The 26,689-nt window shown below is 39.4% G+C and overlaps 1 protein-coding gene across 2 annotated transcripts in view; it reads left to right on the top strand.

Moving 5' to 3' along the window:
• Positions 1-26,689, top strand: part of LOC138184627 (fibroblast growth factor branchless) — a 214,301-nt gene that overhangs the window by 154,368 nt on the left and 33,244 nt on the right. For both annotated transcript variants that reach the window (XM_069122732.1, XM_069122731.1), the window contains exon 4: positions 12,159-12,262. In XM_069122732.1, the coding sequence (XP_068978833.1) occupies positions 12,159-12,262 (104 nt within the window). The remainder of the gene's footprint in view (positions 1-12,158; positions 12,263-26,689) is intronic.

The raw sequence follows: 26,689 nt of genomic DNA, 5'->3' as shown, positions 1-26,689 counted from the left end.
GCCGCGACGCTGCCGGAAATCAGCCGGTTACCATATATTCTCGGCCAGCGACATTTCACGCGCCCGCCCATACTACGCGATTATACGGGGCTTAATTTGATCACAGAGATAAGGAAGCCGGCTATGCTAAATTGTTTTAAAAATCGGCCCATTCGCGGCAACGAGGTGTACCTCGTTTAAGTAACTGATTCGAGATTAAATCTCCTTTAGGTGAGGCGTTTTCGGTCTCGCCGAGGATGCGAGAATCTGGTTGAGCGAGGTGCAGGTTCCAGCGTTTCAACGCAAAGTGTATTGTTGTCGGCGTTATCGTGGGGTGTCAAGTCTTTGATAAAGGTGTTTAGTTTTTCGAATATTTGGTGTAGCGCGCGTGTGTTTTAGGGTTGGGTTTGTTTTAGGAGATAAAGTTTTGTGAACGATGCGAGTATATTGGCGGTTTTTAAAAGGATACGGACGTTGGAGTCGTTCGAAGAAATTGTGTTTGTTTAATAAAATAATTAACGAATTTTCCTTGGCGATTCTTTGATCTTAACTTTTACATTCTTTACTGTACCTGTGTAGAATGTAAACTATATAGGCACTGCGTTGAATATTTTTCTTAATCTTTGGTCTAAAAATCTTCGATCTTTTGAATCTTCTTTTTCTTCTACGAATTTTAAGGGATATGGATAACTATTTTAGAAATTAAAAGCACATAAAATTACGCGTTTACCGATTATAGTATTCATACGAGGCTTTTTACAGGGAAACATAATTACAATACAATTAGAAACATTGGTTTAATAATATAGCGATAGCTCCGACTAATACAAAAATACGAATTGATATTTCGTTTGCTTCGAGATTATACATACCGTAACGTAGTAATTTTGTAACATTACTAAGTTTTATAACGTTAATGACGTAGCTGTGCTCTAATAATTTCACGAATATGGCTTTATTTTAGTTCTATGGATAATAAATTACGTCTGTGAATACATATTTTGATACGCTAATCCAATACGCTCGATAATAATTTTGCGCTAGATTTTATTATATCGCTGTTGGTTTGAATGAAATTTTCAATTAAAAATCTATAATATTACCGTATGTTCCTTATCCTTATCTATTTACTATTAATAATTTGTCGTAAACCCTACCCATAAATTATATTTTCATAAGAAAAATTTATTTCTATTTCTCTCGTATATCCGAGAAATCTTAAGTTCTAGTTACATAGGCACTGCCATGTGTATGTCTTTGGGTACATGTACATATAGTAGAAACATACTACATTCTCAGAACGCCGATTGATGGAAATTCGAGGATGGTTTTTTATAAGAACGATTAAGGAAACAAGAACAAAAATCGAGTAAAGTTATCCGATATTAAACTACGGATCTTTATGCAAATTTGAATTTTTTATACTTGTTATGAATGTTATTTGAATTCTCTGCACCTTGGTACCTACCTTTAAATTTTGTATAATTGCGTAAAAATCCACACGTTAATTAACATTCTAATTAAAAAATCTTTATTCCTGTTCGAATTATTAACGTTTTTAAAATGGTCCAAAGTAAATTCGTCGCTCCCATGTAAAATCAGACTCTTTCGATTATCCGAATGTGTATTATAATTAGTTTGGATAATCTAGGTTCTGCTGTACTCGTATAATATTGTATGTGTACGAGCATATTCGGAAAAAAGGGCTCGAATTGTCTATATAGGCAATGGACAGTTTAACAAATTACAATATCTTTGACACACGCGTATCATTGTGTGCCTCCTGACGTATATTCTCGTCTCGGTATCTGCTTGTCCTTACTGCAAATTACGCTGCAAGCCGGTATAGAGAGAAAAGATTGACGATAATTAGTAGTACGTATCGAGTTGAAATCCGCTTAACACCTTTCCGATCGAAAGAATTTTTACAAAATCTGTGGGAAAGTAACCGGTTGAAATACAGTATCGCATCTTTCTTAGAACCGATTACAGACCAAGTTTCCTAAAAACCAATAAATTCTAATTATCCCTTCCACGTATATAAGTGTCGTTTAATTAAAGCGGGACCAAAAGGATTATCGAGACAACAAGGTAGATAAAGTTTCGAGGATTAAGTAATCCTGAGTTGTAAATTTCGTTATGCTAATCGCGGGATTCTTTGAAAGCTTCTCTCACGGTTTGGAAAAAGTAGATTAAAGACCTCTCGATTCCTTTCTTTCTTTCTTCGTTTTATTTGGTTTCCTTTTAGGATCTACCACGAGATTCCAGCGTAATTATAAGCATCTCTGACCGCTCAAATTAGAAGGTGATAATCATGTGTCGTATCGGAACATCGTAAATCGATCGATTCTGATTTCACCTTTTTTTTTTTAACACAGAGTGTATCTCACGGTAACTCGCTCTTTTCGATACCTCCAACTTATCGATGAGACTCTCTTCTGGCATTTTTCCCAACATTGTGCTATTTGAAACTGTGTTACGAGCGTAAGTGCATGTTGAAAGCGTACATATAGTGTTCGACATTATTTTTCTTTTTTTTTTTTCTAGATAAGAAAAGAGACTTAAGCATATTTCGAAGATTCTCAACAATTTTAAAAATCTATGACAGTTCAAGTAAGCCGATGTAGATAAAAATTCCACGATATTCTTTTTACGACGTTGAAATTCAAAATTTTGCTTTCGTTTGATAAGTCAGTGAGTCGTGGTAGATTTATAAGCTCGTTGTTTCCCGCTAATTTCGTATTATACAGAGAGATTAAAAGTTCCATGTTACATATAGATTAATCCCAATTTTTAGACCGCCTTGTATCAAAATTGTTTCCTAGAAGTAGCTTCTGCTATGCGAGGTACTTCCGCAATTCTCGATTCTGTGTTCTACAAAAACGAAGGTAAACAAGGTAGACGATTAATTCGATGGATCGTCAAACTTCATCGCGACCAACGAAACTTCCTCTAATTATACTGTTGTCCGGATCTACGAAACGCGTATCGACTCGCATTCAAAAATCTCAACTTGTCGCCAACAATACCAATAAAGAACGCTGTAAACAACGTTATAAAGAACGCACCGATAACCCGTAACAAGCGAGCTATTTTACAAGGAGTGCGTCGCATTTTCTCTGGTAAATTAACCACGTCATTAGCGTGGTGACCGATAAGACGACAGGATCCTGTGCGTTGCCCGCGTCTCTCTGTCCCTTCAATAATAATTCAGTCGATAGGCTCACGGCGAAATAAGCGCTCTCTGCGCTACTCTGTAGTATCCTCCTCCTGGCGAGGCACGCGGATTAGTCACGCGCCTCGTCACGCCGCGTTAATGACCTGCGGCTTTAACGAACAGCAACGTTCCAATTGATTCTCTGCATCGTTTCACACGCTCCTCACCGATTCGTCCGTAACGACGAAGGATATGACATGTCACTTCGTCTTCCAGGCGTTTATCGACACCAAACATCGGCGAAGGTGTACGTATACGTGCTATTTTCTCTAGTTTTTCTTTTTCCTCCCAGCGTATGAGCGCCGTCGAACTTTGTTTTGTAGCCACGGTGCAGATACGCGTTATTTCAGACGTTGCTTTATCCTGTCGGGAATAAATTAAAACAATTTTTCTTTTTTGCTACGAAGTATTGCTATTTATTGTTATTTGCAGCAGTAATCGTATATGTACATATACGTGAAATATCCGAGATAGAGTATTCGTTGCACTGTTTAGTAGGACGAAGGAATTTTCTGTCACAGTCCCATATTTTTAATTATATTCACGAAAATATAAATTTACATAAACATTCGCAGTGTAATTATTCGACTTGGATTACGAAGTTTCGTAACAATACAATGGCATAATGTTATAACTGTGGATATTGTTTAAACGTTCGAGAGAGTGGTAAAGATGTGTGGAAAATGAAAACCAAATAAAAAATTAATTGACAAACTATTAAGTTGTAAAATTACTCCTGTCCAAAACATGAAAAATGTGATTTATTTTTCTTCTTCTTCTGTGATCTTCGATCGTTACCATACATACAAGACGTAGAATACGTAGAAATTTAACGTATTATTTTATCGTATAACAAGATTTGTAATCTATCGTTCGTTTAACAAAACTCGCACAATTTACATTCATTCAAAAGCACGTATCGATTATCGAGCTCGATTGTATACAAATTTTTCTTTATATTCCAAGGAATAAACTCGTAGGGAGGAATATTGTTCCTTAGCCTACGTTTATCGCTCGATTTTTCCACTGTATTACGTAATATCGTTTCCTTGATAAACTTACATTTCATGCACTAAATTGCAAAAAGTTCTTCGCGTTGCGAAACATCCTACAGAAGAAATGCTTAGTCCCAATACATAAATTTGCAGTTCATAAACGGCTGTAAATAGGTATGCTAAAAAGTGAAGCATCTAATAGTCATTCAATTGAAGTTGATTGCTCAACAGCTTCAATGACCCAATAGAACACTTGATATCATTCGGTCTTCCTTAAGTTCGAAAACTTCATAAAAACTTGGCTCGTCCATTTCGCTGATCAACCGAACAAGCAACTTATTAAGTCCGGCGCTTCTTGACAATCTAAGTAAGAATTATTGAAGGTTGGATTGAAATGAGACACGCTTTAATGCTTGTTTGACGCTCGATTATTGCGCTATTCCTGTCTGTCGCGTTACAACATAATATAAAACGAACGATCTCTATATATTATTATCCGTTTCTATCTCTGAGCCCGTAAGTAGATTCATCGAATGCCCAATTATTATCGCGTTAAACGAGGCGTTTGAAACTTATTGCTCTTCTTCTTCCGCTCTTAACATATTAACACGACACATATACGTACGTATGTATCTGCTTATAATTCCAAAGATACTTCGTCACGATCAATCACATGCAAATTCGAGAAACACGATACACTTTACTTGTTCTTACTTTACACGGACGGAGCAGCGTCCACGCTTGTATTTTGCTGCCTCGTTTATTTTTACGCGAAAAATCGCGCATTCTTTCGTTTTAAATTACCAATTGAAGATCAATTTTACCAAGTAATTCATTAAAACCCATCGCCATAGTCGAATAAAATAAAGCAAGAAGTATACACGGAAACTTAGCTGGTGTTTCCCTTCGTCGTATAATAATTTTTCAGGCAAAAAAGGCTATCGCGTATCCGAGGACAACACATTCTCACGAAATTACGAATAATATATCGGTTACCAGTTTTTGTTCAGCGGCAATTCTGGCCGCGGGAATTAATCACGGTCCCGCCGGTTTTTATGTAGTCACGATGGAATCAGGGCGAAATTGAATTAATCGCGAGGCGACACGCGCTGAGTCAGCCGACTCTTGTTGGCCATACTTCGTAAACATTTCGTCATCGCACCGGATAGAAACGTGTCAACGATACAATGCCACGCTTTTCTTTTGTTAGATCGATTAATTTCGCGTAATAAGTGTACGCCGGTATTCGCTGTGGCACATTGACACGAGACAGGAAGGAGAAACGAGGAGAGGAAAGGTAGGAGCGGTGAAAGTGTGGTTCGACCGGTAGACTCATCGATAAAGAGTTTTAAGCAGATCGATATCTTAAATCTCGTCGAGATTTGTCAAGTTACTCGATGCCAAGCAACTCGTGACCGCTTTATCGGTGTGAATCTATCAATTTCAAATATCCTTCTTCCTATACTTGTTCCCATTGATTAAAACGATCGATCAGACGACTCGCTCGAAACGACTTGAAAGGATATTTCAAGCAAAGTATCGAATAATCGTACCGTAAATAATTGTGTCAATGCGAAACGTCACGGATCCTTAAATTATTATCGAGTAATACATAATACGAGTCTCTTCGAAACCAAATTAATCGACTCTTTAATCTCCTTACATAGTACAGGATTAATATTCGTTTTTCAAGAAACGAATGACTTACTTCCACAAGTTCATTTACTTCGAGAAGATGACATAAACAACAGTAAATTGGAATTAGATTACAAACATTGTAATCGAATGTTTTAAAAATCCCCTTCAAATGTTCGCACGTGCCAGAAACAGCGATGAGAACCTCGGATCTCAGCTCGTACCTACCTATCTCATCAACCGCGCTTCAACCCCCAAGTTAGCAATCACGAAAGAGTGACAAGCAGGATAAATTGCACCGACGGCTGCTGATCCGTCCATTTGGCTGTGGTACTGAAGACATAGAATTAATTGTTCTAGCTGCGAGCAAGTTAATCTTATACTTTTTTGTCGATACGGGCTACTTCATCCATTTACCTAGTGGAACAGACCTCTCAATCGTGCGTAAGATTCTCGCGTAAAATTTCACCACGCTAATTTACCAAAGAATAACGTATAATTTTTCTAAATAATCGTTTGGCAAATTTTTGCAAATATCTCGTACGGTTTAGATGTTGATTTGCCGCCTGCCATAAATTAATATCTAAAAAAAGGAATTTTAACCGATCTGGAAATAAAAATAGAGAAAGCTGATAATTCGCGTGTACGTTAAAGAACGTGTACCCACGCACGATCATTGAATAAGCTTACATATAGTACGCTGAAACGCACTCGAGGCAAACATTTAACACTGGAATATTGGCCAGTATCGAGAACGGAAGCAAGCAGAGCTGGCTGTCGTCACTACCGCGCAAGGATCTATAAAAATGGTAAAAACTAACCGCACTGTAATTTGAATAATGACAGTGTACTTTCGATCGCTATGAGGCATCTGGAATATTATTTATCCGTATAATCCGTAAAAATGAATTTTCTTTGGATAATATATGCGCGCAATGGCGAAATTTTGCATGTTCTGTAATTGGAGAATGAAATTGGTTTGCTGATTGTACCGGCGGAATTGGAGCGTACGTTTCGGTTGTTAAATGAATCGATGTATTATATATTCAGTTCGGTACGTTTTCTGTTACTATTTTGTTTTATCAAAGACTCTCGAATAAATATCCGATAAATATCCAGCGAATATTAATAAATATATTCATGAACGTTTTATACAACCATATTAAATTATAAAATAAATTACTCCTTTTTTAATTTCTTTTGAAACGGGCTTGGAAGATATAGACTCGTGTGCGAAATATTTTTTCACGCAACAACCTTTATACCTATACAAATCTCCACTTATCGACATAGGTATAATTTCTTAATTGGACCTTTTCGTACCTGCCATATTTAATCATGCAATTTTATTAAATTTCTTATAGATGCTTCGAAATAAGAATTTCAAGATATAATTCAAAATGAAAGTTGTTTTAATATCAAATTATATTTTTGGAAAATTTATTATCACTGTATATCTTAATCCTAATGCCACTGTCTTGATTTCTCAACACATTGAAACTGCAACTCACTATCTATCGAACCTATCATTTTTACTCTCATGATATTAACCTTACTGTTACTATTCTGTCCATGCCCCGTGCAATTTCTTAACTCGTTGCATTACACTCGTTGCTTTCGAGTTTACCGTGTTTACAAATTTACAGCTTTTAAAAACCCGCTATTTCTATCCTTATGACGCTAATTTTAGAATTCTGTCGATTGCCTGTATCAAACCTCCAACTATCAGGTTCCGTAGCATCGATCCTGCTGCACCTCGGCGTCAATAACACCCGTTACCATGTCAAACCATCAATACCTCCATTTATACAATCACGAGCCACAATCTTCGGATTTTTTCTGTCGAATGCGTGGATCGCGTGGCTGTAATAACGGTCCTGGTCAAGAAACGACATGATCGTCGATTTCTCGAGGTGGCGACCAAACGAGCAGTACTTTAATTTCTATTCGAAACAGGTCGTTGCTTAATTGTCTCTAGGGACATGTCCGCTTGCCTCGCGAAGCGAGCAAAAAGCGGGTCATTATGCGAACAACTGGTATATTTTTGAATAAATGAAACGGATTTACAATCCATTGGCATCCTGTCCAACACGCCAATCGCATCGTATCGACGATAAAAACTCTGTTAAGGAAAAACATAAAAATACACCGAAATGTGTAAGATCAATGGCATAATTGGAGATTACTAATTCATAAGCAGCGCTGAGAACCCAACGAGGGTTGCATTATGCCAGTTTTAGGTCGGTTTTGTCGTCGTTCGTCACGTATTAAATGTCGTCGGTCCTTGATACGATGAAGAAATAACGGTTTGATTATATAGAATTCGACAATTTCGATCGAATCGCGTCCATGTCTTTTTACTTCTCTCGTAACTTTCATCTCAACTTCTATCCCTTTCTCGCCCCTCTGTCTCTTCCTTCGATTGTGATTCTGATTACGAATAATTAAAAAGTTGCCGCGGAATGGTTGCCCGAGTTACTCGAGTCACATTACGTCATGATGAATAAATGCCAGCGAATATACTGTAGCCGGTATCGAGATCGTGAGTACACGATGAGTGACGAAATTTTTAATTAATAATCTTTTTCGCAGCGGTTTTGATATGTCGAGAAGAATTATTTACGCTACTATTGGCAGCATACGTATTGGCACGATTAATATAATGCCTGCATCGTTTCCCATGTTGTTTTTATCTTATTTGTTATAATAATAATAATATGATAATAAAGAATTATTTGCTTTCAGTATCTACCGAAACCAGTCTATATCTATCTATGCGAAATGCAAATAATTAAATAATAGAATTAAAGATAGCTGAATTAGTATGCATTTGAAATTTGCAACGTACAAAGTAAATGTCAAAGCAAAGGATAAAAAGATTGGGCGCAACCTTAAGTATCTGTAGAGCAAACACGAGCTTATATGCCTCTTTGGTTCGTCTCTTCCTTTTTCATTCGAGACATACTCTTCAAAAATAAAAACTCGTCAGAGGTGTGCTAACTGTGTGACAAACAAAATACAAAAATTACACGCTTCGATTGGGTTTCACGAGAGCAGCTCGCTCGAGACATCAGTTTACATTAACAAATTGCCACTTTACGACATCCTTCCGTTCCCTGCCTTCGACTTGTCCTGCCGCTTCTCTTCTGAATTTCATTCAAACGTCACCACTAGCGATGGGATCAAGTTCAATATGTATGTACCTACTTAAAAACCGGAACTAAATACAATATCCAAGGTTCGTTACATATTGTTTATTATACTATTTGCAAGATACAACGATCGAGTTCGAATCTACTCTAAAGTATCCTTTTCTCTCCTTTTTTTAATATGTATAATACGATAGTTACGCGGTTTAGCGAGATCACTCAATTTTGATCGTACGATCGAATTTGTCAACTTTTCCTCGAGAGATACGTAAGGGTTTAAAGGTAAAAATAAACAAAAGTTGAATATCTTTTCGATTTAGCTCGTTTAATGTACGAATTTTCGTGAAACGTTGGCTTTAACAAATCTATTTCAACGTGTTTGAACAAACTATTGGCCCCGAAAAAGTAACCCAACGTTTCTGGTAAATTGCAAGCACTGGATTTGTAAACGTTTCCTTATTTTTTTATAGAAAAAAAGGAGCAGAATAGAATAGCGAAAAGTAGGAGAGGAAACTACGTAATTACCTTGGAACTTACTTGCGACGCATTTAAGCCCATCGCTAGTGATCACGATCAATTTTTTCTTCTCTCTCTCTCTCTCTCTCACTCTCCTGATATGTCACGCGTTGGCGCGTGTGTTCCTGTCAGAGGGTAAAACGAGCAGCTTATTTGATCGTACGTACGCGAAACAAGAACGAAAGGAGAAAAAGACACGATCAACTCGGAGGCAGAGTGTTTACACGCTGGTGAAATTTACAGGACGCAGGTGAGCAGCGGGATCACGCTGCGCGCTTCTGATCGCGTGTCAAATCGTAACGACGACAGTATCGCGTTCACCTTGAACGAGTCAAAGAGATAAGGCAGAGTGCTTAGAGGCGTTGCGTTGGTAATAGAGGGAGACTAGCATTGAAACTCGATTAAAAAACCCGATTACATGGAGTAACGACCCGTTTACAGGTATATACTACGTAGTACGCCGTTTCGTTCCAGTAAACGCGACTCTTGAATCGAACATATTTTTCTTCTTTTTTTTTTTTTTTTTTTTTTTTGTTGCTACTCCTAAGGGAGGAATTGCTATTAAAAGACTCGTTTTTGATATACTGTAATATTATGCGATAATGGTGCATTTTATAGAACTCCATATACATATCTCCGATCGGGAGATAAATAGTTAACGTAACTGGAATTTATACATGTAGGAGTAGGCACGCTAATTCCCTCCACTATCTATAAATTAAATATCATCAAATAATAGGAGTTTATGTTCAGATAAGTTGATTTAATTAGCGGCAGTTCAATTAGGGACTAATTAAAATTTCGTTCCAATAAATAGGCTCCTCTGATGATATTTAGCGGTGTAATGTGCGGTATTACGATGCTATGATAATAGGGTGTTACGTGGCGTTAATTGAAATATGAGCTGTATATTATTTCGCTAGAATCGAATAAAGTAATTTAAATCGTAAATGAAATTCTGCAAACACGAGTTACTTGCGCACGTATTTAACACTAGCTTCGGTAAACGAATGCATCTACTTTTCGTTTATCCGACACATAAAAGTAAATCAACAACGCGCATAACGCGTACACTGGTTTCTTCGTTTAGTAAAATATTATCTGCATGTCGATATCCTCGTAACAATGTCTCTTCTTTATGAGATTCGTACACGCAGAGAATCTCGTAACGTAAGTCCTAGAAACGTTATTTAAACCCGGTACGAAAATCGATACTCTCGTTTCAGCTACTGAAAATCAGTTCTTGTTTGATTGTTCTTCTTCGTTTTGGTTTATTCTGTTCATTTGCGCGCGCTCTTGTTCGCGCCTTAATTTACGACTCCGCTGTGTTTCTTCCATCGATTATATACATCTTACTAATAGAATCGGTATCTCGATGTACAGATACATATGATTAAGTTCCAGTTTCGAGCGTGCATCTCGAACTTGGCGCATAGAAAGCGTGCGCATTGCTAGTGCGTTACTTTTTCGAGGATTCTTTAAAAGTTGAATTTTTCACGATCGTTCCATTAAAAAAAATCGCTTTTTACGCGTACTTGCGTGTCGCGACGTTGTTAATAACAAATTGTAAGAGGTGGAACAGATCGTTTCAATAGACGATGCCTCTATTACGCTAAAACGTGAAGTCTAAAGACAGGTAGGAGCAATGTTTAAAAGGTATAAAATATAATAAATGCGACGCGTACTAAATAAAAGGAAATGTCGGGAACAGAAAAAGGAAGAGCGTGCATCTTGCACCGACACGACAATTCCATACAATAATTTCACATTTACTCGGGCCACACAAGAGTAGCCGGGACTTTCTTTCTTGATCGACGTTCAATTAAATCGTCGATATCGCCAACAATATTATTAGTATGATTTTTAGTCGCCATATACTGGGCTAACGATCACCTGCGATATAACACGCAGCAAATGTAATCGTAAAGCAGGAGTAGATAGAGGAAAGGAGGGACGGTTATTATTTGCGACATGTCTCTGCGATGTTATCGATAACTAGCGATTTAAGCTGCCGTGCGTCTTTAACTTATAAAACGTTTGATTACTCGCCCCTTGGGTTATTTCAATTCCCATAATCGATACCTCGAGGTGAAAAACTCGTGGGTCGTTTTGCCGGAGCATTGTCAAAAATGCGCGTGATATATACTTTGTATTTCCATACGAGGAAAAATGGAAATGATTACACTGTATAGACTCGGATCAGAAAGGAGACCAAGTACGGTGGTACCAGGCATATCCGGTGCTACAGGATAAACGGACTTTCAAGTGGTTGGCATGTGGAAAATTGGTAGTAACGAGGGACCAAAAAGATCAACGTCGAAAATTCTTTCCGAATCCTGGGGTAAAGAACGTTTAACAACGATCGCTTCGTTAAATAAACAATATACTAAAGATCTATCGCGATAAAAAGCAAGCTATCGATTACTGTTAATAACCGCTGTAACAACGAACACCGCATAGGTCATCCTTAGCAGCAAACTAAATTAATTTCCCCTTTATCCATTCTGAATCGCATAGCCAACGAGAAGTATCTGATCAGAAAATGAGCTAATTACAAAGTAAATTAAATTTCAACAACGTTTCAACGACGTTGAACTCAATGAAACTTCGCGTTAATGCATCATGAGCCAATCGTTAATCGACCCGTTTGGTTTTTCTATTTTCCAGCAATATTTCAACGAACGTCTGTATCCAGGGGTCAACTGAGGATCCAAGGTGTTGCGACCTGTCTGTACCTGTGCATGGATTCCTGTGGTCTTCTGTACGGCTCGGTAAGTCAAGCTATTCGTCGGAAAAAGTTGCTCTTCCTTTCGATAAAATCGATTCGTAGCACGCCTCCGACAGGCGGTCGGGGCATTCCTCGGCTAAGAAAGTCGAGCTGCCACGCGACACCCGCGCCGCCTTGCCGCGTCGTTTCTTTCTATTCCGTGATACCCTATCGCTACCATCTAAATTATAGAAACGCAGCCGGCAGAAGAAAATCAGCTCGTGCGATGCCAGCTATAGATCTCGATCGGGTAAACTTGCTTATTTCGTTAACGAACACGCTCTTACAATTACCGATTTCAGTCTGATTGTCGCTAACGACGAGCTACAATTAATACGTGTAGAAGAATTTCGTGGCAGTTTCGTTGGCCGTTACGTGGTCTTTTTGTAGAGTCGAGCGAGTCGAACGAGAATAAAACGTAACCGACGTAACAAGAAACAAACGACGCAAAGCAAATATCTGTAGGAGAATGATTTTTAAAGATCTAGGCAGTTAAATGAACAACAGTCGCGAGCCAACTTTTCTAACGATCGAAAGTGGCATTTTGCCTGGCGATTGATCGCGATAAATACGATCGTTCGAATTCGTGAACGAGAAGACGAATCGGCGGTCGTCGGCACGATCAACGTTTTCGAGACTTAATTAAAGTAGATGACGTTTGATCGGAATACAGGAGCGGCTATGCCGAGCCTGAGAAACAGGTTTAGCCCTTAACTGCTATCGTTCCCTGTTTCGTTCGTTTTTTCCACCGCGTCGCTGTAACTAGTACCGAACAAAAGGAATGCGTTCTCCTGGGGTTGATACACTCTTGACTGTGTACCATTTCGCAGGAGGATACATTTAATGACCGATTAATCTTGTTACTTTGGCGATTTTTGCCGCGTTTCCACGGCCATCCGTGTAACAAGGAAATTGGAATTTGATTCGATTTCGTAGGAAAGCTAGGTTTCAGTGTCGGTACGTATAAACCATCCGGACTTGATGCTTCGAATTCTTTCCAACCTTGGAAATTGATGCTTTCTCCCGTGATTAATTGCCACGATTTCAGCTTATTCTTCGTTGTTCGTCGAAACGAGGTTCACGTTGCCCTTACACACCATTTTCCAAGTTATCGAACGTAGAACATAGAACGATGAGATCTTTCAAGCAGGATTAATGGCGATGGCCTATATCCGAATCCTGCGACGTATATTCTCTTCGTTCTTCTTATTTCACCACGAGTCTTAATATTACACATTTGTCGACTTAAAATTAGAGACGCGGTGAAAATCTGTTAACGTTTACGATTCCCCTTTAACCGTATCTCACTCGATACCACACCATAAAGCGATATCAGACGAGACTACAATTTGCAAAACGATATCCGAGCTTAACGCGTAAACGCAGATTTCCGAATATAGAATACACGGATAAAAGCACGGTTCGTTGATGGTCGAATCACGGACACACGGATAGGTATCGAACTTTGATCGACCAAACCAACGACATTTAATAAGTTTTAAGAAGCAATTTCGCCTACCATCCAGCGAACTGTGCACAAATGTTTATCGTTGCAAAAGGACGAAACCGAAACTGTATACTCGAATCGCCGGTATTTCATCCAGCGAACACCCTTTAATCAAACAAGCTGACAGTGCAGGTACACTCGAGCGAACAATAATTTCGACTTAACGTCACGAATTCCAGTGTAATCTAGAGCGTGGAGAACGACCTAGCACCGTTGATTAAAACCAGCTGATATGCGAGCGACACAAAATCAAACTGGACGTACATCGTGATAGTGTGCAATGCGCGTAAGATACGGAACGCGATCCGAGGTAGTCTTCGTGTACCGTTTCGACGGCGCTCAACTCTCTCTCTCTCTCTCTCTCTCTCTCTTCCCTTCTTTCTTCTTCCGTCTTTGTACAGGGTGATTCAGGGAATTGATACAAGTAATATTTCCTTTTTGCTTGAAGTTAGAAGAAAATGTCAGAGGATAAAGAGAAACGACTCAAGAAGGACTGGATTTCCACTATTTAACATACACCACATGCAAATAATGCACGTATATTTCTCGTGTAATTTCTCGTGTAAACGGTAGCATTAAGATTCGTTTGACTAAAAAAGCAGGTGCAGCTTGCATCGATGGCGTAACAAGGTTTTTCACGTGGCGAACGGTTTGCAGGTAATTTAGATGGAACGACGACTCATCCTGTGCACAAATATATGCATTGTGCACATTCCGCGCGTCTTTGTACACCGAAATATCGATCGTTAATCCATCTCGAATGGTTAAACCATCTCGAATTACCGGACTAATATTGCCACTCGTTAGAGTTTGTCCCATCGATTCAATCGCAACTTAACGACTCGACATGATTTGTCCCTGTTGCGCGAATCACCCTGTACATATAACTATCGAAGCTAGAACTATGTGACAAGGACGAGAATTCAAAGAGGTCTTTGACGCTCGACGATTAAACAGACTGATCGAAGAGGCAAAGGAGATTGAAATAAAGACGTGGTAAACGTCTCCAGACTCGAAGCTAGTCTCGTTAAAAAACGCGTTTCATTAAAGTGGTCTGGTACGTTTCGAGCTGTATCAGGAATGGAAACATCGAACAAAATCGTATCGTACATCTAGTCGGTCCGCTCTCGGAATGTACTTGGATGGATGTTTCAGCTAATAAAGACCGCCGCGTATCTGCATGCTAGCAATCACGGACACACCATCACCAACCCGTGGATTTGTTACTCTGTCGTGGATCGTAGTATCCGCTGTCTGTTCGATAGGACTGCTCCATTACTCATATGACTGGCCGATTTTCGATGCGAACTTTCATCCTTTAACTTCATCTTTGGATAACAGACTTTGTAGGTACGTCGTTAGCACGGTAAGAATTTTTGGTTACGAACGTTTGCCGGAGATCGATGATGGCGATTACTGGAATGGACAATGAACTGGAGCAGCTTGCGGAACAGGTTCAATTGATAAGGGGCAAGCGTGGTATTGGAATTACCGGTTTGATTCGAGTTTTCATGTTTTTACATTTTTTGATTAATAAGATATGGAATTTGAGAAATGAATTCACGTTTCGAGCAATGATATATGTGTAAGACGTACTTGGAACATTTCAAGAGAAGGTATCGAAGAAAACGTATCAAGAGGATTTTACGTAAAATATATTTTTCTTACTGTAGACGCCATAGTATTTATCGATTAAATATTTTTCTACTTTATTCGTTCTACAAACTCTACAAATTCAAATACAAGATCGACGTATTTCTTATCGACAACCTGTATTATCGCTATCGTTAAACAGGATAACATGGTAAATATAGTTTTGCCAATCGATTCGCGTAATCGCGTATAAGATAAAGTACAGCTACCTACTTCCGACAGTTAGCTCAATTCCCACGCGTTCGTTTCTCTGGAATTTATCAAAATTCACGCTAACAGAAATCGCATTCGTTTTGAACTCTCGTTACGATAACTCCGTGGCGGCAACTTTCGCCTTTCATCGTTGGTGTTCCAACACGAAGGTCGATAAAGGAAGAAACACCGCGAACAACGACGAGACGAGGTAGCAATCGACATTGCACGTAATTCGAGATCGCGCGACTCTCTGAAAGTTGCGAGTCTACCCAAAGGGATTCGCAATGAAGAAATCACAGGGCGAACCGCGATAAATTCACGGATGTCCAATTTACATTCTCAGCGGGGCACTGTGCATAGAGGGATCGAATAGTGCACCCAAGTTCCAACGCGAACTCGAGACCAGTGTATCTGATAACTAATCTACATAACACGAGCAGCTAGGCAAACATTTCATTGGTGTTGGTACGCGGCCGGTAACGGATTAATGTTCTGTTTGGCTGGCTTGTCAGGTAAACCGTGCACGACGTAATTCCTGCACCGCGAGTACCTGCTATTTTCGCCCGATCGAAAGCGACGCGATGACGCGGGAACCACGATCGAGACCCGACTCCAGAACGAATTAGCATTCCTGCCCTACGCGACAATCGCGCGAATCATTATCGCCAAATTATTAATTAGCCAATAATGGACAGGGCAAACGATAAGCAAATAGGTTCGCGGCAATTAGTACCTATCACCTGATAAGTCAAGCGGTTGAAATTCTGTTTGCGAATGGAGGGGATAAAAGGATAAATTTGTAGTTGGTCGTTTCTGTCGTTTATCGTGGTCGATCGCCTGTCAAAAATCATATTGCTTTTCGATCGTTTATTTTCTTTATCGGTATTTAATCTTTAATGGCTGTACATTCCACGAAGATCGACAAAGCGACGAAGATCGATTCGCATAATCGAATTAAAAAAACAGAAAATTCGTATTTGTCGTACGCAGCTGGAAAAGCTTAAAAAGCTTAAAAGTAAAATTATTAATACATCTATATCTTAGGAAACTATTATCAAAAATAGAAGTAAATGGACGATAGAACGATAGTTGGATAAAACGAGAGGCTATTAGCTGAAAAATTGCAAGTGCAAACTCGAAGATCGTAACGAGTAGATATATTCGAAGATTTATCGATATTGACTTTTCGGAATAAGCAACCGTGTTTGGACTTTGCCCTGGCATTCTGGGTCAACGGTTCGTAAACATCGCGGTCTACTGGTTTAGGGCAAGCCCGAAACCGAGGATTTCAAATCCCAACTGTCTCCATTTATATTGAGGGATGTTTCGATTGGCCGAGCAAACCGATGATTCGTCTCGAAAGATCTAACCGGATGCTCGACCCGGAAGATATTACCGGAAGTCGTTTAATTTGATTGGCCAATCGAATTCCGGTAAGATCTTCCGGGTTGAGCATCTGGTTAGAATTTCCGAGTTGAGTCATCGGTTTGATCAGCCAACCGAAACATCGCGCAGTATAAATGGAGACAGTTGGCTATAGAACCGTCAGTTTCAGGTCTGCCCTGAACAAGTAGACGTCAATGTGCAGGAAACGTTGACCAAAACACAAGCGCAATTTCTCACACGGTCGATCAAGTGTTTATCCCGAAATGTCAATGTCGAGATATCTTGACCGTCTTCTCTCAAGTCCATAATTGGAGATATCGAGTAAACTCGTAAAAAGATTGCGATGTACATATAGATTTAACTTTCGACAATGGGAGAAAAACATGGAGTTATACGGCTCGTATAACGTATTCGTATACGGCTCGGAATAAGGGCTACGTGTAAACTATATGTCGAGAAAGATCGAGCTAAATAAAACTGGTGTTTGCACGAGTAATTCATATTCACGTCCAGTTTAATTTATATCTATTTGCTACTAATTGAACTTGCTTTCCTTTCGCCAATTCGTATACGTTTATGCACGAGTGTACACGTACATAAACAACGACACGGTCTTCTACCAAATAATTCAATTATGCAAATGCAATTTTACTTCGCGAAAATTGCGATCTCGGTAAACGTGTATTTTCATTTAAGACGAGTATTTAAAAGGCGCACAAACTATCCCTTAAAACACAGTTGTTACGTAGAAATCTAATCGAGTTATCGTGATAGTCATCTCGGAACAAGTAATATCGATAAATTTCAAAGTACGTCCGTAGGATTCGAGTTTACTAGCGGTCGCGTATGCAAATTTATTCGGAGAGCAACAATACAGTGGCGATTTTTAACGTAGTCGACTATTCCGAGACGAGTCCGACATGCAAAGTAAAATTTCAGCGATGACACTTCGTAACATCCGGTACGAGCAAATCTAAAACGGATCGTAAGAGCGACAGAGAGATCGGTATCTAGAATTTATGCAACGAGGCAGCGTCGCGGTCGTAAACAACGTTTCGCATTATTGTATACAAATAAGCCGCGTGCTGTACGATGAAAAACGCGCATCGATGTAAGAAACCCGCAGATCAACGTTTCCGATAACTCGCAATTCCAAGATCAAGCTATCACGAGCAAGGTGGTCATAGATATTTTTCTTCCTTCTTCATAGAAACATCGTTGCCTCGAATGACTTCTCTGGAACTACCTCTCGGGCATAGTTGTTCAAGTGTAATTACTGTGGCGAAGCGTTACCGAGATATTATTGAATAACTGGTTTCGAATTCAAGGATTTAATTTTATCGGTAGAACGTACACGATAATATAGCTGTAACGAGGAATGCTGGAATTCTTTATTGTTATCGAAATTCGGATTTTTCTTGTATTCGATTTTAATTGGCCACAGCTACCTTATCGCGTGGATATATTTAAAACACAGGCATTAAGAGAAATTGCCAAAAGATTATCGAAACGAGTTATATGTATTTAATGAATTTTTCTTCGATCTTGCTACGGATGTCTTAAACATTGCAACCTATATCTTAATTGAAACGAACGAAGACCCTGAAAACGATTAAGAATTTACAAGAAACTTCATTTGATATCCTTTCGCGCGTTACGTCAAACGATCACGTCGTCATCTCAATAATAACGCCGAGGGAACGAGAATATCTTACTCGCGTAATCTTTCCGTCGGTCGACGACTGGGTCGCGTCTTCGTCGTGTTCGCATTTTCCAAGCGCTTAAAGGATCATGTCATAATCACAGATCCGGCACCTCGTAATTTCATGGTAATAAGTGCACGAAAGACGACCGCCATATTGATTCGATCGACCGTGAAATTTTAGCTTAATTACAAGCATTTCGCTCGTAATCAACTGCCGCGGCATCCCCGTCGGCTAGAATCAATCGAGGGGTAAGAAAAGTCGCGGCACCGGTCTCGCTCATAAATTATAGTTATTAAGGGATGACGGCAGTCGAACGTCGATTAAAGAAACCATCGATTCGATGGGTCCAGCAGGTTCAATTACTAATATATCGTCCTCGACGAATCATTTGCCAATCGACCGAAACATCGAGAATCTTTTTTCTAAGAAAATAAGATTTCAGCAAGAGGATAGAACTTTGAACACCATCGATGAAGAAGAAGAAAAGACAAATCTTCGGATAATGTGGTATATGGTCGCATATTATATAGTCAACGTGAAACAAAACGTCATACGTAAAATCACGATTTCGTCATTTTCTAGCGAAGATAATCGAAACAACTTGAAGCAATTGGAATATAAAAGTTCGTGTCGTATAGCGAGAGATCGCTATGTTTAATGGCGATTATACATGTACGGAGGATACAAGTTTTTGGTCCACGCATAAGTCCTAATTTTATTTTAATTTAGATCGTGTAGTAATCAAATTCTTTTTACGCAACTTTAATAGCACCGCATTATAACACCGTATTAAACTACACGATAGATAGGTTCGCGTAAACGTTTGCTTTTAAACGCTCGATATTTTCACATACCGATAATGGCACCTACTTTGCATAAATATTACTCTCGATATAACGTACTAGTGTTTTATTTTATTTATTAATTTGTTATTTATTAATCTACGTTCAATTATGCGGATTATATTTAATTTACTATCGTACGATGTAAGACCTTCTTAGTATGAGAACGTTTTGTTAAAAAGAATTTGTTTCATTTGTCAATGAATTTCCACGAACGTAGGTCCCATAAACACGTTAATGTGCAAACGTTGGTGTTAACCGCAGCGTGTCGACTCGTTCCGCGTATGACGCGTAACATTTAACGCGTTGGTTCCCATATACTGTACGACATTTAGCACAATTTCTACGTGATGCGTATTAAGTTATAGGAATCACGCGACACACGATGGTTCATCGCGTATATCTTTTCTACGAATCGTTGATTGGTTAAAAAGCAGCGTACATGGGCGTTTCTATCGTAATATCTGTAATGGAACTTAATTTCGTGCTCTACTAATTACGTTACTCTCGTTAGTTTTAACGCTGGAATAAACTGCAAACACAGTACGGTATCGATCAAATATATGAATAATACATCCACGGGGAAGAAAATAAAAATGCGGATACATTCACCGAATATTAATAAATAGAAATAAAAGCTTTACAGTCGAATAGCTTCTTTCGTCATTTTAATGAATATATGTATTAAATTAACATCTAGTTAACACACCCTATAATTTCGTATGTAATATCTTACATTAACCCAGAATGCTTCAAGAAGCAGGACAAAAAGCGCGATAAACTACGGTAGAAATCAACGTTCGCTCTAAAACGTATTCGTAATAACGACACATCTCTATAATACGAGATTTCTTGCGCAACAATTTACTCCAATACCTACGACCGAGTACACGTACAGGTTAAAATATGGAATTACAGTCTCCACTGTTGGATCAATTCCCGATATAGCTGGAAAACTTATAAATCGTAATTATGCCCGGACGGAGAAGGCGTGAATCGTTCGATTAAAGTGTAACCTAAGTTGAAACTCGAGACAAATGAATCGAGCCAGTGTCTTCGGAGGATTAAATAATTCCGATTATAAATTCTCTCGTGTTGATCGCGAGCGTGTTGCCTCGTAGCAGCTCGGCGAGAAGAGAAGAGACGAGAAGAGAGGAGAAGCGGAACACACGAGAGTCGAAGAGGGCCGAGCGTGAAATTCGGGCGTAATTACCAGATCCTCTCTCACACAAAACACATAATTATACTTTCGGTTTGGAAGAAGCCGATGCTCGAAGGAATATAGCTCGACAACGCCTTCTAGAACCATACAGACTCACGAAACAAGCTTTGGTTCCCCTATATTTGCTCGTTTATAAGAAGTGGCCTTATTAGCGTAGAAATCGATGTTTGCACTGACGCGATCGATAACGTGATATTAGGATTTTTATGCTTGTCGATCTGCTCAGGTAAGGTGGTTCTTCTTATTGCTTCTCTTTCACGTCGAAGATCGGATTAATGAGATTACGCTGAAAGGTGAAAGCAGTTATCCGATGTTTATTTTATAATGTCAACTTTCCGCCTTGTCACCATTTATTAGCGCGGAGTTTCTACCACGTGAAAAGTCATGATCGGGAAACGAGATCGATAGAGTTGCGTTTAACGTGATTGTTATCGATTGATTTGCAATTTTTCATCGCGCGGGTAAACGTCCTCTAATTCCTACGTATATACACGTTCGCGTTAGTTTGAAATTTTATCGATATAATCGCCGCAACCGTGTCTCACCGTGGTGCGATAAAATTTCAACATGTTTCGTATGTGCCTATAACAGTCGCGGTGTACACACAAAAGTTTTCAATGGTAATTTTTCATTGTATCTCGTATTGTTGTTTCTCTTATAAATTGTTTTTATTTCTAAATCAGAGACAGTTATTTTAAGAATTAATAAGAATGTATCGGATCGGGGAAAAAGTTGGTCCTGCTTTCTGTAAAACGATGGAGCCGGCTGCGATCAATTGTGGATGTCAATTCCGCAAAGATCTTTTGTATTTTCTATATTGGTCGTCGATATAAACAAAGGGGAAAAAATGCAACTGAGACTGGGAAAAAGATAAAAATTATACAAACAGCGGACGAATTTTTTGTATCTTTTTCCTCGGTATCCCATACTTATTCTCTTCTGTTTCTTTTATTACAACCGCTGTAACGCAGTTCAAACTGGTCGCATTAATCTACTTGTAATCGATGCTGATCGGATAGCGGAACACTCGGTTGAACGTTGATCTGGCAATTGAACATTCGCTGCAACATTGTATTTGAATAAAGTTGATGGTTTCTGTCAGTCATTCTGATGGTAAGCCATGACGAATCGATATCGTAAACCGCTCTTAAAGATCCGCTTGAATAACTAAAACGTGGATTGCGAAAAGAAGTATTTTAATACGAAGTAGTTGAGGACGGAAATAATCGGAAATAATCGGATAGATCGGAAGATACGAGTCTCTTGAAAATAAGCGATGAATCCGCGATGCCTTTTAAAATACGAATAACGTTAGCTTAATCGCTTACTTAATTGCTTCCGTACGACTAATTTTTGTTAGAATTTAATCTTGAAGTTAAGATTAATAATCCGTGGAAGACACGATGTTTATATTGAAATAATATTATGTGATATTTAATAAACAAAATTACAGAAAATATAAGCGAGTGTTATGGAATGTTGACAGTTGGCTGGTTACTCTCAGGCTGACTGTACGTAGTGACCCATGGTCCCTTATAAGATTTTGAACCTCACTCTCTATACGGTAGCGAGTATAACCTGTGTAAGCGTCTTGTTCAAATGCCCGTGTAGGTGTCTGTATAAGATTAATATCGTTGTGTTCCAACAATTTTATCAATATCTTACGAATGTCCAAAAGGGTAACGAAAAAGCATCGGTACTTGATCCGAAAATCGCGACTTCCAATATTTTCGAAATTTGTGAAATACCTACGAGCGAATAATTTCATATTCCATTCGCATCGTACGTACATTGTCGTTCTATTTTATCATAAAGAAAGAACGGGGGCATCGCGTTTAAACTTTGTCACTGGGTTATAAATTCGTAATCAGAGATACGTACCAATCTCCGCTAGATCAAGATCTACGTAAGTAGTATTTTTAAATATCCACTGGCGTCTGGAAGGAGCTGTAGACATAAACGCGCGTTAACCTGTTTCTACGAGGTATCGCTGCCTTGTAATTAAAACAGCTATATCTGTCGTTACACCCTGCCAGCTGGTCAGCGATTAAACTAAACGAAAAAATGGAGTTCCGTTTGCCGGCAGTCGTACAGATTTTCTAATTATTGCTTTCCACCTATCTCCTAATTCATACGTATCCCTGACACGGACGGCGCTACGCGGCGTGGCGATCATTTATCAATGGAAGATAGGAAGAGGAGCCGCGTGTAAAATCTGTCACGCGACCTGGAAGCGTTGCGCGGCGAGATCGGTGCGATTTGAAATCGAATACACGTAATACGTGTTAAATACGGTACACTTGATAATGACGTTTATCGATATAATGAATCTATTCTTATTTTCCACTTTTCTTCACCGTTATTCGATTTTCTATTAACCAATCTACCATTAATCGGTGTTCCGATAATAATCGAGATTATTCTGCCATTCATTCTCGGATCTGCTCGGAGAATCGCTATACCAGTCAAGCCACTCGACGCTATAAAATTTCTCGTTCCGTGGGTCATCCCAGTGAAGATGTAACGCCTGCAAACGATATCTGAAAACGTTACATCCGCCGTGGATGCTTCTCTCGGACGTCTTTTTTCTTCGCTTTTTTTCGATCACCAACGGCTTTCGATAAATCGATTCACGTCGTGTTTCTACTGTTACTTTATTAACAACTGAGAAGGAAATGACCGCGCATACGATCGTACGATGTAAAATATCGCGGTGGAACCGTATTATTAAGAAGGGCAATAGCTACGGAAAGAGAAGCACGCATCTGATATACGGTAGCTCGATACTGACGTAGAATATCTGGCTGTAACTTTGCCTTCGTTTAAAAATCGAGATTTAAGAGAGACATACGCTAGCTGTAAGATGCGTGCACCAGGCAACGGACTTTTTGTACGAACGTATAGCGCGAATTAGAAGAAACGAAGCTTCTTCCGTGAGACGCGATCTGAAATGCTTCTCAAATGCTACAACCGTTTGACGCTTGATATACGGGCATTTTTCTGAATTTTATGATATACTGTTCCAAGGCGCGGTTCTCCTCGTATTTTCATAACAGTACATTGATTAAAAGGGGAACTCGTGTTTACACTGTCGAGCGCGAATTCTTTATAACAGAATAATCTCGAATATCTGGTATTTTAAGACGACGTTGAAAGTAATTAACAACCATCGAGTTTCTCATTGTCCTTTTTCGAAGCAGGAACTCGTTAAAACACACTGTGAATCGATATCCAAGGATCGAGTTTGCGCTCGTTCCAACGAAACACGGATTCACAGGATGATTCAAGGCTGAAAATGAAGTATCGCGTTCGAGATCGGGACTAACTACTCGTGCACATTCTTCTGCGAGATAAAATCGATAGAGGAGAAAATGCACGCTGGTAGCTGCTTTTCTATGCTGTATTAATCGTGGCTTTCCGGAGGAAAATGCCACGGAACGCAAGGTAGAGGATCGAAGAAGCAGGGTGGATCGTGAGCGAGAAAAGGAATCACCGTCTGATTATCGGTCTGTGCCTACCTCGCGCGAACGAAACGCCTAGCGAGCTGCAGGAGGAAGTCTCTTAGGTCTAGAATAGCGTTGAAGGTCGTTTGAATGCCGACTGCATCCTGTGGCTCGCGCGAGTTCACCTTGCTAGAATTTGTTTTTGTCACGTGCTCGCATTCCATGCATCGAGTCCTGCATTTCCTTTTAATTCTCCCTCCTTCTCTCTGTCTGCGATCTAATGGAGCCCCATGTCCTTTGCATTTAGATAAATCAATATGAGAAAAGCGGTTCGATCGAACGAATATAACTTTGATGGTTCTGTGCGTAATTTTATTATACGTGTATTTTTTAATGCGTATATATGTTTTCATATCGTTGGTTTTTATCGATTCGTCGTAGAACGTAGGTCGCAAGTTGTGCCATTTACCGCGCGTAACACGTTTTTCTGCAATTACGCACATTTCCTCTAAATGATGCCAAAGAGACGGATGGCAAGTTGCGCTCTAACGATATCTCACGCGATTTCAAAAAATACACAGCGTGCGATAAAATTCGGCGTATTATTTTAGTGTGAAAAGTTATTAATTAATTAAAAAGTAGGTGCCATATCGAGAAGCGTTGTTAGATCAGCCATCGGGTAATGCAAATTTTCTTATTATGCGGTTGAATTTAATGCCAAGTATTCTTCGTGATAAGAGTTTCGTAAAAGAGCAAATATAACAATACACGGTATATCGATAGTACTCGTTCAGCGAATAAGACGTATAATAACGTAGCGTTATATCTAAATACGTATAGACGTGTATAACATACGTCAACGCAAATAAACGAATGGAAATTACGCTTAACTACCTGCGAATACTTGGTATATTAATTAATCGTCGGAAATATTTGTAACAGGATTCGAGCTAAATATCAAGTCTCGTTTATAGCAAAATACGTTAGGAATATCTGCGATTCCGGCTAATCGTAAGTACTTCGCCCGTTGATTTATGCATTTCCGTTATCGGGACCTTCGGAAGGACTCCTCGAAGGAATATTTCGTAGCGCGTCCTTCGGCGCTTCCTCTATTTACCGATCTTGCAGCTCGAAAGATACGATCTGCGAACAGGTGAATCATTTTTAACCCTCTCATTAAACCCGGGAATTCGCAAGGAAACAAGATCTTATCGTACATTTTTCCACCGAACTTTTCTCAGCTCCCGTTTCACCACCGATCCACATCCCTCGCAATAAGAGTAACGCGTCGTCCTCGGTATTAATGCTACGCTCATCCTTCAATATGTAATTAATAATACAGAGGGACGAGTCATAAAAACGCGTTTAATTGACAGCCCAGAAGGCAGTCGAACGGACGTGTAACCATTATCCTTATCGTGGATTTAAATGAAGCCGAAGATTTTACTCGCTCTAATCAGGCATGTACCTAACAAACCGTCGAAGCAAGGCCTTCTCCGGAATAAATAAACAAATCACCGAGCTAGATCTGGAGCGCACGGCAGAATAAGTCGGAGAATTATGTTCGCGTGTCTCGAACGCGCTGACCAACAGAACTTGCTCCCGTCGCGTATGTTCGCCGATCAGCTTTTTCGAATAGCATTCGTACGCATTTATCGGCAATTGCCTACTCGATTAACCTACGACGACTATTTAACCGTGATTTAGAAAGATCAGCATCGATCACGTAGCATTTCACCGAGCGAACCACGGTTTCTTCTAATTTTCTTTGCTTCTCGCGTTTCTTTCTCTTTGGAAGCTGCATTTCTGATTAGCCACAGGTGAACGATCATTTGAGACTTGTATTTCTTCTTTCGACCCCGTCCAAGCGAAACGTAAAGACACTACAAATGATACAATACATGTCGATGCTTATGGTATCTACGTATGGTACACGGTTCACGATGATGGATGATGGTCGTGGATCGTAAGAAAAAATTGCTCGCGAACATCGAAAGGAAAGTTAAATATATCCAGCACTTGGATCATCGATTAAACTGATTCGAATTAAATTCCATTGCAAATAATACTATTATTTCGCTTCATAAAAAGCAGCGTTAAACTGACTTTTTTACGCTATTTCAATCTCAGCCGGTGAAATATTCGATAAATTATTGTATAGGTACCGCTAAATAAAGAATACGCGAGGCATTCAACGAGTTTGCCGTGTCATTTATTTCGAAGGAATCTAAAGTTCTTCGGTTGAATATACACCCAAGACAGCGGATTCGCGAGCTTCCTCGAAAACTCATCGTTTTCCTCCGTAACCCATGAATATCTCGAACACGTACTATTTTCGCAACGAGCCAGAGACATCGACCGAGACCTTTTTCCCATCCAGCCAGGAAGTCACAGACTCGTCTGCGACCGGCTTCCGCTGTCTCCTTCGCGACGTGTCGCGTCGCGTCACTCCATCTTCTTTTTCTGGTTTAAATCGG

This window comes from Bombus flavifrons, chromosome 11 (genome assembly GCF_040668555.2).
Source record: "Bombus flavifrons isolate JBK064 chromosome 11, iyBomFlav1_principal, whole genome shotgun sequence".
Lineage (NCBI taxonomy): Eukaryota > Metazoa > Arthropoda > Insecta > Hymenoptera > Apidae > Bombus > Bombus flavifrons.
This window is presented reverse-complemented; position numbering and strand designations above follow the sequence as displayed.